The sequence below is a fragment of the Rhinolophus hipposideros genome (assembly GCF_964194185.1).
Source record: "Rhinolophus hipposideros genome assembly, chromosome: 5".
Taxonomy (NCBI): domain Eukaryota; kingdom Metazoa; phylum Chordata; class Mammalia; order Chiroptera; family Rhinolophidae; genus Rhinolophus; species Rhinolophus hipposideros.
This window is the reverse complement of record NC_138051.1, coordinates 93,760,493-93,778,478: the sequence shown is the minus strand read 5'-3', so window position 1 is coordinate 93,778,478 and position 17,986 is coordinate 93,760,493. Positions and strand designations below refer to the sequence as shown.

General features: G+C 35.1%; 1 protein-coding gene across 5 annotated transcripts in view; it reads right to left on the bottom strand.

Annotated features, from left to right (window-relative positions):
- PPP4R4 (protein phosphatase 4 regulatory subunit 4) overlaps positions 1-17,986 on the bottom strand; it is a 99,789-nt gene that overhangs the window by 54,004 nt on the left and 27,799 nt on the right. For 4 of the 5 annotated variants that reach the window (XM_081047594.1, XM_081047590.1, XM_081047591.1 and 1 more), the window contains exon 3: positions 12,810-12,912. The exons of the other annotated variant lie outside the window; for it this stretch is intronic. In XM_081047594.1, the coding sequence (XP_080903720.1) occupies positions 12,810-12,912 (103 nt within the window). The remainder of the gene's footprint in view (positions 1-12,809; positions 12,913-17,986) is intronic. 5 annotated transcript variants of the gene reach the window in all.

Genomic DNA, 17,986 nt, shown 5'->3' with positions numbered 1-17,986 from the left:
CTCAACGAGATGCAAGAAAACACAGACAGGCAGTTTAATGAACTCTGAAACACAATCAAAGAACAAAATGAACATTTTACCAAAGAGATTGAAATTTTTAAAAAGAATCAAATAGAATTTCTGGAGATTAAGAACTCAATAAAAGAAATGAAGAATAAAATAGCCAGCTTAGGTAGTAGAGTTCACCAGATGGAGGAAAGAACCAGTGACATCGAAGATAGAAATCTGGAAATCTAGATGGAAGAAGAAAGACACCCGAGAGATTTAAAAGAAATGAAAGAACTCTACAAGAACTTTCTGACTCCATGAGAAAGAGCAATATAAGAATAATGGGCATACCAGAAAGAGAAGAGAGAGAGAAGGGAACAGAGAGTATATTCAAATAGCCGATGAGAACTTCCCAAACTTGTGGAAAGAACTGGATTCTCGAATCCAAGGAGCAAATAGAACACCTAATTACCTCAACCACAACAGGCCTTGTCCAAGGCAAATTGAATTGAAGCTGTCAAAAATTAACGACAAAGAAAGAATCTGCAAGGCAGCCAGGGAAAAGAAGACGGTAACCTACAAAGGAAAGCCCATTAGATTATCACCAGATTTTTCAGCAGAAACTCTACAAGCCAGGAGGGAGAGAATCAAATATTCAAACTATTGAAAGAGAGAAATTATGAGCTAAGAATAATATATCCAGCAAAGATATCCTTAGGTATGAAGCAGGAATAAAGACCTTTCCAGACATACAGAAGCTGACAGAATTTTCTAACACACAACCTGCACTACAAGAAATACTGAAGGAGGCTATTCGACCTTCATAAATAGGGATAATTTGTGACAACCAAAACATAAAAGGGAGAAGAGTAAAGGCCTGAACCGGAATATGGGAATGGAGAAAGTAAGCATGCTGAAGAAAATGGAATACTCTAAATATGAAATTTTCTTTCACATAAACTTAATGGTAACCACTCAAAAAAAGTCCAGAACTGAAATATATAACTTAATAAAAGAAGAAACAGAGGGAAAATTCATAGAATACCACCACACAGAAATAATAGACAACAAAAAGACAAAGAAACAATGGAGATACGGTCTTACCAGAAAACTAAAGATAGAATGATAGGAAATCTTCACATATCAATAATCACCCTAAAAGAGATGATACCAGAAAACTAAAGATAGAATGATAGGAAATCTTCACATACCAATAATCACCCTAAATGTAAACAGACTGATCTCACCAATAAAAAGGCACAGAATAGCAGACTGGATAAAAAAAACTAAGCCCCACTATATGCTGTCTCCAAGAGACACATCTCAGCTATAAGGACAAACACAGACTCAAAGTGAAAGGGTGGAAATTGACACTCCAAGCAAATGGTACCCAGAGAAAATCAGGTGTAGCCATACTGGTATCAGATGAAAGACTTCAGGATAAAAAAGGTAACAAGAGACAAAGATGGACATTTTATAATGATAAAGGGGACTATACAACAAGAAGACATAACAGTCATCAATATTTATGACCCCAATCAGGGAGCACTGAAATATACCAAGGAACTACTAACAGAACTAAAGGGAGAAATTGACCAAAACACAATTGGAGTAGGGGACCTAAATACATCACTGACAGCTATGGCTAGATCATCCAAACAGAAAATAAAGAAAGAAATAGCAGCCCTAAATGACACATTAGATGAAATGGACATAATTGACATTTATATAGCACTTCATCCTAGAACATCAGACTATACATTTTTTTCTAGTGTGCATGGTACATTCTCAAGGATAGACCATGTATTGGGACATAAAATTAGCCTCAGCAAATTTAAGAAGATTGAAATCATGCCAAGCATATTCTCTGATCACAAGGCTTTGAAATTGTATATCAACTGCAAAAAGAAAGCATAAAACCACAAATATGTGGAGATTAAACAACATACTTTTAAAGAACAACCAGGTCAAAGAAGAAATAAGAGGAGAGATCAAAAGATACGTCGAAACAAATGAGAATGAAAATGCATCCTACCAAAATTTTGAAGATGCAGCGAAAACAGTTTTAAGAGGGAAATTTATATCACTACAGGCAAGAAACAAGAAAAATCAAGATAAATAACCTCACGTTACACCTTAAAGAACTAGAAAAAGAAGAAGAAAAGGAAATCCAAGGTCAGCAGAAGAAAGGAAATAGTAAAAATCAGAGAAGAACTAAATGAAATAGAGAACACAAATAAAAAAAAAATAAATGTGACAAAGAGCTGGTTCTTGGAAAAGATTAATAAAATTGACAAACCCTTGGCTAGACTCACTAAGATTAAAAGAGAGAAGACACTAATAAACAAAATCAGAAATGAAAGAGGGGAAGTTATCACGGATGCCACAGAAATACAAAGGATTATCCAAGAATACCATGAAGGACTATATGCCACCAAATTCAATAACCTAGAAGAAATGGACAAGTTCTTAGAAACATATAGCCTTCCTAGGCTGAACCATGAAGAACTGGAAAATCTAAACAGACCGATCACCAGTAACGAAATTGAATCAGTCATCAAAAACCTTCCCCAAAGCAAAAGTCTGGGACCAGATGACTTCACTAGTGAATTCTACCAAACCTTCAAAGAGGTTTCTTCTAGTAACTGTCCTATTCAAACTCTTCCAAAAAATTGAAAAAGGGCAATACTCCCTAACTCATTTTATGAGGCCAACGTTACCCTGATACCAAAACCTGGTAAGGATAACACAAAAAAAAGAAAATTACAGACCAATATCTCTGATGAATACAGATGCAAAAATCCTAAACAAAATTCTAGCAAATCAAATGCAACAATGCATTAAAAAGATAATTCATCATGACCAAGTGGGGTTCATCTCAGGGACGCAAGGATGGTTCAACATATGCAAATCCATCAATGTGATACATTACATAAAATAAAGGACAAAAATCATATGATTATGTCAATTGATGCAGAAAAAGCGTTTGACAAGATACAACATCCATTTATGATTAAAACACTTAATAAAATAGGTATAGAAGGAAAATACCTTAACATAATAAAGGCTATATATAACAAACCCTCAGCTAATCTCATAATTTAACAGTGAAAAATTGAAGCCCTTTGCTCTACGTTCAGGAACACAATAGGGCTGTCCCCTAGCACCTCTGCTTTTCAACATAGTATTGAAGTCCTAGCCACAGCAATCAGACAAGAGAAAAAAATAAAAGGCATCCAAATTGGGAATGAAGAAGTTAAATTGTCACTCTTTCAGATGACATGATGCTATATGTGGAAACCCTAAAGATTCCTCCAAAACGCTATTAGAAATACACGAATACACGAATACAGTAAAATTGCCGGCTACAAAATGAACATACAAAATTGCATTCCTATACACTAACAATGAAATCTCAGAAATCTCCTACACACCACTGCATTCCTATACACTAACAATGAAATCTCAAAAAAAAAAAAAATTCCTTTTGCAATTGCAACAAAAAGAATAAAATACCTAGGAATAAACTTAACCAAGGATGTGAAGGATTTATATGCTGAAAACTGTAAGACATTTCTAAAGGAAATTGAAGAAGACACAAAGAAATGGAAAGATATTCCATGCTCATGGATTGGAAGAATCAACAGTTAAAATGGCTGTATTACCCAAAGCACTATACAGATTTAGTGCAATCCCCATCAAAATCCCAATGGCATTTTTTAAAAAAATAGAACAAAAAATCATCAGATTTGTATGGAACCACAAAAGACCCCGAATAGCCAAAGCAATCCTAAGAAAAAACAACTATGCTGGAGGTATCACACTCCTTGACTTTAGCTTGTACTACAGGGCAACAATAATCAAAACAGCATGGTATTGGCAGAAAAACAGACACATAGACCAATGGAATAGAATTGAGAACCCAGAAATAAACCCACATAAATATGGGCAGATAATTTTCGACAACGAAGCAAAAAACATACAATAGAGAAAAGACAGCCTCTTCACTAAATGGTGCTGAGAGAATTGGAAAGCCACATGTAAAAGAAAGGAACTGGACTGCTATCTGTCACCACGTACCAAAATCAACTCAAAATTGATCAAAGACCTAAGCATAAGATCTGAAACAACAAACTGCATAGAAGAAAACGTAGGTACTAAACTTATGGAGGTTGGGTTCAAAGAGCATTTTATGAATTTGACTCCAAAGGCAAGGGAAGTAAAAGCTAAAATAAATGAATGGGACTATACCAAACTTTAAGGCTTCTGCACAGCAAAAGAAACCATCGACAAAATTAAGAGGCAACCAATTGAATGGGAGAAGATTTTTGCAAACAGTGCCTCCAATAAGAGACTAACATCCAAAACATATAAGGAACTCATGTAACTCAACAACAAAAAAACAAACAACTCAGTTGAAAAATGGGCAGACGACCTGAAGAGACATTTTTCCAAAGAGGACATACAAATGGCCAATAGACATATGAAACAATGCTCAACATCACTAATCATCAGAGAAATGCAAATAAGAACCACAATGAGATATCACCTCACCCCAGTCAGAATGGCTACCATCAACAAGACAAATAATAACACGTGTTGGAGAGGCTGTGGAGAAAAAGGAACCCTCATACACTGTTGGTGGGAATGCAGACTGGTGCAGCCGTTATGGAAGGCAGTGTGGAGGTTCCTCAAAAAATTACGAATAGAATTACCATATGACCCAGCAATCCCTCTCCTGGGTATCTACTCAAAAAATCTGGAAACATTTATCCATAAAGACATGTGTGCTCCAATGTTCACTGCAGCTTTATTTACGATGGCCAAGACATGGAAACAAGCAAAATGTCCTTCGACAGATGAATGGATAAAGAAGTTGTGGTATATATACACAATGGAATAGTATTTGGCGGTAAGAAAAGATGATATAGGAATATTTGTGACAACATGGATGGATCTTGAGATTGTAATGCTAAGCGAAATAAATCAGACAGAAAAAGTAGAGAACCATATGATTTCACTGATATGTGGTATATGAACCAAAAACAACAAAAGAACAAGATAAACAAATGAAGGAACAAAAACTCATAGACACAGACAATAGTTTAGTGGCTACCAAAGGGTAAGGGGGGTGGGGGGAGGGAGATTAGGGAAAGGGGGATCAAATATATGGTGGTGGAAGGAGAACTGACTCTGGGTGGTGAACACACAATGGGATTTATAGATAATGTAATACAGAATTGTACACCTGAAATCTATGTAACAATTGTCACCCCAATAAACTTTAATTTAAAAAAAAATAAGTGTGCTCCTGTGTCCCATCTTCCTCAGAGGAGCTGCTGCTCTTCTGAATTCAGTTTACTTGATTGCCTTGTGACCACCTCTGGTAAGCTCAAGAAAAATCATAATTGTATAGATTTTGTGACTAACCCAATGAGAGTGATGTTTTCTTGCACTTGTCGTGCACTTGTCTAGTCTAAGTAGAAGTGGAACTGGCTGTTTGGTTATTGAGCCCTGAAAATCCCTTACTCTCTTACAAGCTTCATTATGCATTTAAAAGAATATTTATTGTACTTTGTCCAGACTTTCTAGATGTTCTGATTTTGGAAATTTTTCTAGGATATTTAGTTCACCACATTTCCAGAAGTATAGTTAATCCATAAGGTTTTAAATGAAACAGTACAGACCTTTATTACAGTGGAGTATGTGAACATCTTTGTTTTATAATTTTGTAAATAAAAATATCTATAAATGATCCTTCAGATCACTCAAATCCCTAAAGTCAGAAACTATATTCAAGTAGTAACAGTGGTCCCATTTTCACAGAAGCAGAAGATTTTTGAATTAAGAATTTCAGAAGTTCCAGTTCATTTTTATAGTAAGCAGGGTAAAAATAACAAAGGATTGAAAGACTGAGAAATCCATATGAAAACAGTGGTTTCCACTAGAATTTACTGAGAGGCAACATTTTTAGGTCTATTAGGAATACTAGTAAATATAACATTTTATATATGCCCAGTAAATCTTTCCATTAAATTTAATCATTATTGTAAAATAATAATGGTGTTGATCAACTTTGTCCTTAAACACAAATAGATATACATAAAAAAGAGAAAGACATAACACAGACATTATTTTCAAAATGCCTTGTGATCAAGGTACTTTTTTTTTTGAGATGTAAACAACTGAACAAAGAGTAATTTGTGTCATCTGTTCATGCTCTCTAATTCCATTGGTTAATACCACTGCTTTTTCTTTTCTTAGTGAACTAGAAAAATAGTTATATAGTTTTACACTTCCTAGCTCATAAAAACTCCTAGTAAGGTCGATTCTGATCCTGATCATCGTTTTACATCAACTTGCATTATAGGAATGATTTCATTTTCTTCCACACCTTCCTTCACATCAGAATGTCCCTAAATGTTTGGCCTGTCAATAGAATACTGTACTCCACTGTGGGCTTTGTATAACCTGAGGGGTGTCTGAGACATCATGCTCTGTTTATTGTAAATGTGTTTCTTTTACAAAATCCTTTTGCTTTTCTCAGAGTTTAACTTTTAACTTATCTCAGAAAACATCACCTATGGTGAAAAAGACAGGTATTTTTATTTTTGAGCTGCAAACAAAAGAAAAAAGCAATCTGCATCACCTGCTTGTGCAATTTAATTCCTTTAGTGAAGGCTATTTCTTTTTATTTTTGGTGAACTGTAAGAATAAATCGTATAATTCCAGGCTTCCTAGAAACCTCCCCAAAAGTATTCATAGTCAAACACTGAATTTTTTAGGTCTAGATTTTCTCAACTGTAAAATAAAAATAAATATATCATGTGGAATTGTTATAAAGACTTTAAAAGGACAGATCTATAGCATTAAGCACAGTGCCTGGCCCACAGTAACAGTCCCTCATGTTATAACTGCTTATCTACGTATCTGTGCCACTTGCAATAGGACTTACAGAGTAAGTAAAGTTAAGCTTTTTAATCACAAATATCATCGTTTATACAGTAAAGGCATTCTATAAAAATCTGAAAAATTAGAGCTTTTAGAAAAACATCTATCTATATTCAGCATTTTGCAGATGCAAAATACTCTAATAAAATCACACTTGGAGAAATGTATGGTATTTTCCTATTATTTCTATAAATGAAAAGAAAGTCATACAAAATTAATATATGTTGAACGAATGAATCCTTTCAGAATCAGAAGATTGGTCCACCACCATCTACTGATCTCAAATGATCAAATTTCATATCGATTAATCATGTGTCTTTTATCCTTTCCCCAGTGTGTATCTTTCTCCCACTCCTCCCAAAAGGTCTCTCTAGGAACACAGATCAGCATTCCATCACCCCACAGATGTCCTGTTTTTACTGCTCATCCAAGAACGCCATCAGTGGATCAGGCCAAGGTATCACTGGTCTTTCAGCGAGACACTTACAGTCTCAGAATATTAAGTTTAATCAATGCTCATTCAAAATAATGTTTTGAGTGCTTACTATTTGCCAAGCAGTGTTCCAGGTTCTGGGGCTACTGTGGTAAACCAGACTGACAAAGATTCTGCTTTTATGGAAGACGAGGGAAAGAATGGTAGGTGATGAGGTCAGAAAGCTAGACGGGTCATTTAGGGGCATGGCAAGGAATTTTATTCTATCTGAAATGGGAAGCCTCTTGTATTAGTTTTCTGTGGCTGCAGGCAGTAAATGACCACAAAATGAGTGCTTAACACAACAGAAACCAGTTCTTACGGCGTTAGTTCTAGACGCCCTAAGTCCTAAATCAGTAGCACTCAGCCCAAATCAAAGTGTTGGCAAAGCCACACTCCCTCCGGAGGCGCTAGGGTAAAATCTGTTCTTTGCCTCTTCTAGCTTCCAGGCGCTGCTGGCATTCCTCGGCTTGTAGCTGCGTCACCACCTCTTTGGGAGGCCATAACTCTGCCTATCACACCTCTTAAGTAATCTTCATGAAGACATCGAGATGGGATTGACGCTTTTAAAAGATCTCTCTGAAGAATAAAAAGTAACTACCGTGTTTCCCCAAAAATAAGACCTAGCCAGACAGTCAGCTCTAATGTATCTTTTGGAGCAAAAATTAATATAAGACCCACTCTTATTTTACTATAATATAAAACCCGGTCTTATGTAACATAAGACCGGGTCTTATATTAATTTTTGCTGCAAAAGACGCATTAGAGCTGATTGTCTGACTAGGTCTTGTTTCCCAGGAGACAGGTATGTGAGATGATCAAAGCACTAATTAACTTAATTGTGATAATCATCTCACAATGTGTGTATATACATATATACGTATATATGTATATTGATTTACATATACGTATGATACGTATATACGTATCATTCATTGTCTATATATAGATACGTGTATCTATATATACATTAAATCATCATGTTGTACAATTTTATTTGTAAAAGAATGTATATTGTAGATTGTTCCCAAATAAATAAATAAATGATCTCCCTACAGAAAGGGCTCGAGGGGGCAAAGTAGAAGCACTAGGTCCAGTGAGGAGACTACTGTAGTAACCAGACAAGAGCTGACTAGGCTTGAGAAGTAAAATTATACATTATAAATCTGTTACAATCATTATTGGCTAATGAAAAGTTTGTGTGGTAGCTAAGAGGGAGGACTCAGGACGCAGACCTCCTGTTCAAAATAATTACACCGCTTGCTAGCTTTGTGACTTTGGACAAGTTACTCAACTAACTTGTTTTTTCCTCTTTCAACTTACAGAACTGCTATGAGCATTCAAAGAGATAAAAATACATAAAATGTTTGACAGACTGCAGTGCCTGGCATACAGCAAGACCTCAAGGAACGTTAGCTACAGTGATTTTTATCCGTTTCTGACATTGTAGATTTTCTATTATGTAATTTTATGCCATATATTCTGGTTCCTAAAATAAATGGGGAAAAAAACAAAAGGATTCAACAACTCAACAGGTGGAGACTATTTTTGCACTTGATTACAAAGAAGTCGCTGATATTACCATTTTAAATTTTATAAGGAACACAGTACTTTAGAAATTTATCTTGGCAATCAAATTCTTTTACTCCTATCTGACCAGAATTTTAAGTCAAATATTGAAATCTAACATCTAAGGTTTCAATTTAATACACTGTGGAAAAGAATTCAAACTTCACAAAGACCACACAAAAAATGTATTTCTTTTTTAAAGGAATACCCTAGGATTAAATCATATAACATGGATATAACAGCCATACTTAAAAGTGTCTCCATATTTAGGGAATTTAAATTGAAAGTCAAAATATTTTCTTTCTGGATTCTTATTTAAATTCAACCTTAAGATGATTTACCAAATTGCATTATCATTCATTGTCCACTTCAGGTAAAACTTAGAAAGTAAATTGCAGAAATGCTATGGGTTAGCTCAGTTCTAATCCTGACTGTATCTGCCATTTTATTTTTAACCTCAAATTTCTTTATCTCTAAAACAGTGAAAATAGCAACCTACTTTAAAAAGCCATTTTTCAGTTAATATATTATTGTAAGGATGAAATGCAAATATAATAAAACAAAACAATTGAAAAATAAAAATATCATTGGTGAAATTTTATAAATGCCTAAAGCCAGAAAAATCTCCATCCTCACTTTATCTGATGTTCTTTAAGGTAAAGACAGGTAGTGAGTTCAAAAGTTGCTTATACTACGGCTATAAATGTGGGAAGAATCTTGGGATGATCAGCTTCTTACATAAAATATCTATTGTTCGTTCATATCTTTAAATTATCTAAAAGTAAATCACTCATAGAATAATTAGTATTAGTAAGTACTCAAACTATTTTTTCCCATGGATTTAATAAACGTTATCAACCAACATACTCAAAACCAGCAGAACCATCTGGATGCTCAAGCCAGAAATCTGGAAAGTAGCTCTCGCTTCCCACATCCCATCCACTATGAAGTTCTGTTCATTCTACCTCGATGAATGTGACTCAGGTACAACCACTCCTCTCTACTGTCTGAATTAGCTGCCCTAATCCAAGACATCTTCAAATATCATGAGGACCCGGGCTGTAGCTTCCTGATTCTCCCAGTCCAATCCACTCTCCACACAATTATCAAAATGATCACTGTAAAATGTAAATGGGGTAAGTCACTGCTCTGCTGAAAGCCTTCAGTCGTTTTCCACCAGCCTAAGAAAGAAGAGCTCTTCATGCTCTGTCACTTACTATCACTCTAACACCTTTTGAAATCACACCCACCCCTACCACTGGTTTCCAACCGTACATGCCTCTTTCAATTGCCCAAGCTCTTTCATCTTCGGGGCTAGCTGGGGCTCTCTCTGCGTGGACCGCTCATTCCTGCCCCTTGTCTGCTTCCTCCTTTCCTTCAGTTTTCAGCTGCTCAAAGAGGTTTTCCGCGCCCTCCCAGCGCACAGGAGGTCCCCCGTCACTTTATCCTGTTCTGTACGCTCACTTACTGAGTTTATGTCTCTTTCCCCTCTCTAGACTGTCACCTCCTTGAGGGCAAGTTCTCTATTTTGTTCACCCCTATTTTCTCAGTGCTTAGAACAGTGCCTGGCGCGTGGGAGGTACTCAGTAAATACTTACAAATGAATGAGAATGCCATTATTATTAAATGCTCACTTGTATTGCAAGATTGCTTTTTCATAAAATTAAGAAACTGTGACCATAGCAAAAGTGAATCAAGTGGTTTTATCACTTGATTTATCATGTCATGGTTTAATCACTTGAAAGTAACCACTCACAGAAGCAAGGCAGAATTGAAGAAGGTGCTAGCCCTGAGGACCAATAAATGTAACAATGTCTGAACACACTGATTTGAAAGTGATTGACACTTGCGCATAAGTCTTACAATTTGACACGGGGTTGCTTAAAGGTTTAGCTGCCTACATTATATAGTAAACTCTCTATAAAAGACATTATTATCGCCGCCATTGAACCTTGCCCAGTTGCTTAATTCTTCAGCATTTGTACAGAATGTCAGAAGCACAAATTAAACACTCTGCTTGTTCTTTCACTTTTTCCATAGCTTTAGGCCTTCCTGACATAGAATCGAACTTGGGACTGTCTTCCACCTTTTCTGTGTCTTTTTTGTACATGGCCAGGTAAATGAGAGTCCTAAGTAAACAACTGCTTGCTGATTAACTCAAGAAATGAATGAAATCATTCAGCATTAAGTAATGGTTTCCTCAGTACATATTTATTAGTATATATGTTCTTTAGAGTACCCAGCATTCAGTAAGTCTTTAATATTATGGATTAATTTTTATTACTTTAAAGCTTATTAAAATGATATCTTTATAACTCAGTGATATAGACTCAGCAGATACATTTGATTCTTTGTATAAATATATCCTACATATGAGTATATAATATTCTTTACACATACGCATGAAATTAAGATTTGCGGGACTTACTGTTTAATTGACTCTACTATACCCTCATTAGAAAAAGGCTTTTTTCAAAATAATTTGAAGGTCACCACTCTCTCTTCTTCATCTTTTATTTTTACTTTATGAAACTTGAGACATTCAGCATGTTGTCTATGGACCAAATTTAGCCTGTTCAACACAGTGTGTAACATGCTCCACATTTTTAGCTTTAAATCTAATTGGCTGACATACAAATAACTCTGTAGTCAAGAAGTCCTAACCCTTCTACTATTGTTTAACTGGCACTTCCGGTGTCATGCTAATAAACTTAGGTCAGTTAATATCACTGAAGTTGAACATAAAATTAAACCTGGGCTGTGTAGACTTAATTCCATTGAAATTATGGCATGATTCTGAGAAAACAGGAAAGAAAAGGCTTGACTCACTTTTGCACATGCAGTGCTAAAACAAACATCTCAATTCACCATTTTAATTTGTAAAAATATTCATATTGCCTACATAGAAATGCAGGCATCTTGTAAAAATAACATGATACATTTCTGATCTAAATCACAGTAACTGGAACCAACCATGTTATACCTGCCTAAAAATTAAACACAAGGACACACTAATAATTACAGTAGACATGTATAAATAAACTTTTTAACTATGAAAAAGTTATAACCAAAGAGAAAGCCAAAGCATACAAAACTCACTGTTAGCAAACATGCTCCCATTAGCGTGTAACCTCCCTGAGCCCATTAGCAGGCAAGCTCCCTAAGGACACACAGACTGTTGTCTGTTTTGTTCATTCAAGTTCTTACAAAGAACAGCACTTTGCACACAGGTACAAAGAAATAATAAATATTATCTATTAAATATTTAATATTATATATTATCAACAAGTATTAAATAAAGGAAAGAACATTATAGTTGATCAAATATTGTTGTTTAAAGCAGGAAAGCTAATTCTGAAGAATTTAGGAAGCAAGAAAATAAAAATAGAACTGAAATTGTGATGACCACCATTCAATCTTTATTTGATGATTCTTTAGATGTCACCATAGGGTCATTATTAGCAACATCAGTTAAATTATACAATCAATGTGATAGAATACTACTAATATAGATTTAAGTCGACAGAATACCAAATAAGATAGCTATGACTGTGAGACTAAGATTTTTTCCAAGCTACTGAAAAGGGAACTTTGCTAAAATGTGTCTACTCAGAAAATGACTAAAGAAATCTTTACAGCTTACGACCTGGATTTCTCCATTTCCATGAGCTAATTTCCCTACATATTTTCATCATAATTCAAAATGTGTACCATAACGCTTCCCCCATTCGGTGATTAAGTACAAAAGATTAGCCATCAAAAGCTCTGAAATGACGACATGCTTCTTGAAAAACATGGTAAATTCATATCTTATTTCGCACCAACTTACTCTAACTTTTGGCAAGACTCTCCGCAGTGTCTCAGCAGGATTCTGTCGCATCAAATACGGAAGATTTGCAATCACACTTGTTCCTTGGATATCTTGACCAGCACTTACAAAGAAAACACAAATTTAAAATTTGTAAATATAAGCTGAATTCCTGGTTTATGATTATAAAAAGTAGGGATTAATTTGAAAATGACTGTTTTTAATGATAAGCAGACTTGGACAAAGTTTAAACTTTAAATATATCACTTTGATATTAAAAAACAACTGAAATTTCATTAACTAAATCTTATAACAAATGCATGAAAATATTAATTATGCTTATGCTAAAACAAGATTATCTATATACATATCTCAAGTCTCAAAGTCTTGAAGTCTATTATTAAATACTTTAAAATTCTATCTCATTTTTTTCTGTGACCTGTCAATTTGCTGTACTTTATAAAAATATGAATGGTAAAATTTCATTATGGTAAAATATTAATAACCATAACAGCAGCAGGGAAAGCAACAAAATCAACTACAGCAGATCATACAACAACTTCCTTTTGGTACATGAAATTACCTGTAGCAATAGAATGATTCTATGGTTTCCAGAAACTTTTTAAAGATAAACTCAAAATTTTTAAAGGTCAGTAGGGTATATTTATACAGTACCTTTTCGACATAAAATTCATTAGGTCACTAAGGCTTTACCAAAATAAAGTCAGCGATACTCTAGTGATCCAAACACCTTAAAAAGGTGTTCAGATTCTTCAGAAAAAAAAACATTTCCATGCAAAACAATTGCTTGTTTTTAAAAGAAAGGAAAACTGTATTAAAATTGTAATAATATATACCGAAAACAAAAGATGAATACAAGTCACGTTTGACTTCTGCAATGACAAGAGGTGCTCAAAGTGGTTACTATCAGCGTCCAGACATTTCTGATTACCACGAACTACTGCTTGAGCAACGCTGACCAAAGTGTCCATTTGTATATATATTTTTTGGCACCCCCGTATGTATATATACAGAGGATGCCAAAAAAATATATACGCACATTTTAAGAAAGGAAAACACTGTATTAAAATTGTAATACTCAATATATACCAACAACAAAAGATGAATACAAGTCATGTGTATACGTTTTTTTGGCACCCCCAGTGTCTGTATGTGTGTGTGTGTGTATGTGTGTGTATAACTAGTAAATATGGTACCATCTCAGAGGGAAAGTTGACCTATTCTTAACTGATACCCCAATTTAAATGTTAATTGCTAATGCCATAGTATGAATCTTAATAAAAATTACTTTTACGTAGCTCTTCAAATGGAACTATTTGTCACTATATATGTGTAATACCTTAACATGTTTGCTTGTTCAAAGTTTCTTTAAGTATTATATTTATTTGCTTCAGAGTCTTATAAGTTCTGTTAATCAGAAGCATATTCTGATTCTAAGCGAAGCTGCCCTGCTGTGAAGAAAGGCTTTTTCTCTGTTGCGGTACAGTAAGCTGTGAAATACAGGTCAGCACAATCATTCCACTATTCTCACCACTCTCTAAGTAAATACTTTAAAAGACAAAATCAAGAGGGAAAGGAGAAGGGACTGAAATTCTATGGGACCCATACCAAGATGGGGTGAAGATCAAAATGGAAATTAAAGTTGCATATAAAAATATTACCGTGTTTCCCCAAATATAAGACCTGGCCAGACCATCAGCTCTAATGCGTCTTTTAGAGCAAAAATTAATATAAGACCCGGTCTTTTTAATATAATATGATGTAATATAATATACTATGATATGATATAATATAATATAATATAATATAATATAATATAATATAATATAATATAATACTGGGTCTTATATTAATTTTTGTTCCAAAAGACGCATTAGAGCTGATGGTCTGGCTAGGTCTTATTTTCGGGGCAATATGGTACTTGTACTGGGTTGAATGGCAGCCCCCCATAAATGTCTACATTCTAATTCTGGAACCTATGAATGTTATCTTAATTTGAAAAAGGATCTTGAGATAAAGCAATCATTCTGGATTATCTAGGTAGGCTATAAACCCAATAACAAGTGTCCTTAAGACATACTCGGAGGAGAAAACCAACAGAACAGAAAGCAATTTGAGCACAGAGCAGACATTGGAGTGATGCTGCCACAAGTGAGAGAATGCTGACAACCAGCAGAAGCTGGAAGAGGTAAAGATTCTCTCCTAGAGCCCTGCTTACATCTTGATTTTGGTTCAGTAATACTGGTTTCAGACTTCGGGCCTCCTGAACTGTAAGAAAATAAAATCTGTTGTGTTAAGCCATCCAGTTCATGGTAATTTACTACAGCAGCCTGTAGAAACAAATACACTACTAAAGAAGTGAGAGAAGAGAAATATCTGAAAAAGTAATGTTTCACATGACAATGCCTGACCCAGAGTACAAGGTCAGTAAATGTCTTTTAAAAGGATGAATGAACGGATGGCTCACTGGATGAATTGATGTCAGTAATATTTAACACTGAACATTCAATGAATTCTATTCACTAACTTTGCAATTAGGAAAAAAATATGTGATCTCTAATACATCACAGATGTGAAGACAAAACACTGCATGGATGAAACAAAATAAGAACAAATGGCAAAGAAAAAAGGATGAAATGGCAGATTTAAGCCCCACATACCAATAATTATATTAAATGGAAATAGTCTAAATATATCAGTTAAAAGATAGAGATTCGTGGAGTAGATTAAAAACACACGAGTAACTCAACTAATTGCAGCCTATAATAAACTAATTTCAGATATAACAATATCAGCAGATTGAAAGTAAAGAACAGAAAATGATACATCATAGAATTGTGAATCAAGGGAAAGCAGAAGTGGCTACATATTAGTATCAGATAAAGTAGATCTCAGAGAAAAGAAAATCAGCAGAGACAGACAGGGATTTTATACAATAGTAAAAGAGGTAATCCACCAAGAAGACATAGCAATCTTAACTGTGTATACACCAGAGTTACAAAATATGTGAAACAAAAACTGACAAAATTCAAAGGAGAAACAGACAAATACACAGGCAGAAATTTGGACACCTCTCTGTCAACAAATGATGGAACAATTAGACAGAAAATCAAGGATATGGAACAATTCAACTATATCATCAACCAACAAGATCTAATTAATATTGACAGAACACTCCATCCAACAACAGCAGCATACACATTCTTTCAAGTGCCCAAAGAACATACATCAAGAAAGACCACATCCTGGACCATAAAACAATCCTCATTCAATTTTTAAAAATTAAAATCATATAGAGCTTTCTCTGACCGCCCTGGAATTAAGCTTAAAATCTGTAACAGAAAAATAACACAAAAATCTCCAAATTCTTGGAAACCAAATAACACATTTCTACATAATCCATGGGTCAAACAAGAAATTCCAATGAAAACTTTAACAAGACACTGAACTGAATAAAAATGAAATACAACATATCACAGTTTGTGGGACACAGATGAAGTAGTGCAGAGAAATGTGCAATACTAAATTTCCCCATTACAAAAAGGGAAAACCTTCAATAATTCAACTTTCCACCTCAAGAACCTAGAAGAACAAATAATCACAATGCAAGCAGAAGAAGGCAATAATAAAGAGCAGAAATTAATTAAATAAAAACAAAACAATAGAGAAATAAAACAAAGACCTGGTTCTTTTAAAGGATCAGTCAAGTTGACAAACCTCTAGCTAGACTGACAAAGAAAAAATGAAAGACACAAATTACCGACATCAGGGTTGAAAGAGAGGCTATCACTACAGATCCTGCAGATACCACAGGATAATAAGAGAATGCTACAAATAATTTTACATACAAACCTGACAACTTGGACAAAATGGACCAACTCCTCACAAAACACAAACTGCTACAACTCACCCAATATGAAACACATCATTTGAATACACATACAACTATTAAAGATACTGAATTCATATTTTAAAATTCCTAAAATAATATCTCCAGGCCCAGATAGTTTCACTGGAGAATTCTACCAAGCATTTAATGAAGAATTAACACCATTCTACATGATCTCTTCCAAAAACCCAAACAGATGAGAACATTTCCTAAATCATTTTATGAACCTGATATTACATCAATATCAAAACGAGGCAAAAACAAAAACCAAAGAAACCTATAAAAGAAAATCTGTCATGAATACAGATGTAAAATCCTTAAAACATTAGCAAATAAAATACAGTAATAATATATAAAAGGAAGAATTATCCATGAACAAATGGGACTTACTCCAGGGATGCCAAGCTGGTTCAATATTCAAAACCAGTGTAATCCGTCATATTAACAGATTAAAGAAGAAGAATATGACATGATCATATGAATCAATGTAGAAAAACATTTGACAAAATCCAACACATAAACACTGAAATTAAAAATACAATACCATTTACAATCACTCAAAAAATGAAATACTAGCAAAAGTGCAAGACTCATATGCTGAAAACTACCCAATGTTAATAAAAGAATTCAAAGAGCTAAATAATTAGAGAGACATAATACGCTATGTAAAGATGTCAATTCTCCCAAATCAGTGTACAGGTTTAACACAATTCTTATCAAAATCCCAGTAAGATTTCTGGGAGACTGTGGGGACAGAGCCAGGAGTGCAGTTTCCAGGCTCTTAGCCTCATGTGGAAAGGTGCTGGCTCAGCTAGTAAAGGGCCATCAACTGTGATTGGATGGCCATCAGCTGTGGCTAGTTGGCCGTCAGCTGTAACCAATGAGCCATTGGCCACTAATATAACTGCTGTGGCTACGCTAGCAAAAAATGGGGGCTAGCAAGAAGACGGCGGCTGAGCTAGCAAGCGTGGATTGCAGTTAGCCAAAGGGGTTGGTTGGTTGGCAGAAAAGCAGACAGCAGGTCGCATGTCGTGCGAATCCGGCCTCCAGTGAGACTATAGTTGTATGACTCCCCTACCTATGGCTCCGTGGGTGTTCCTTTTTGGCCTAGCCACATCCTGCATTCCTATGTGGGGCGCGGGAGCTGAGACCCCACATGCCGACCCGCACGACACATGGCGCAGTGAGCAGGGTCCCCTGCATGACAAATGGCGCAGCGAGCAGGGTATGGTGCCAGCCAAAGCTCCCGGAAAGGCGGTAGAGCAGTTTGTGTGTATGAACACTCAGT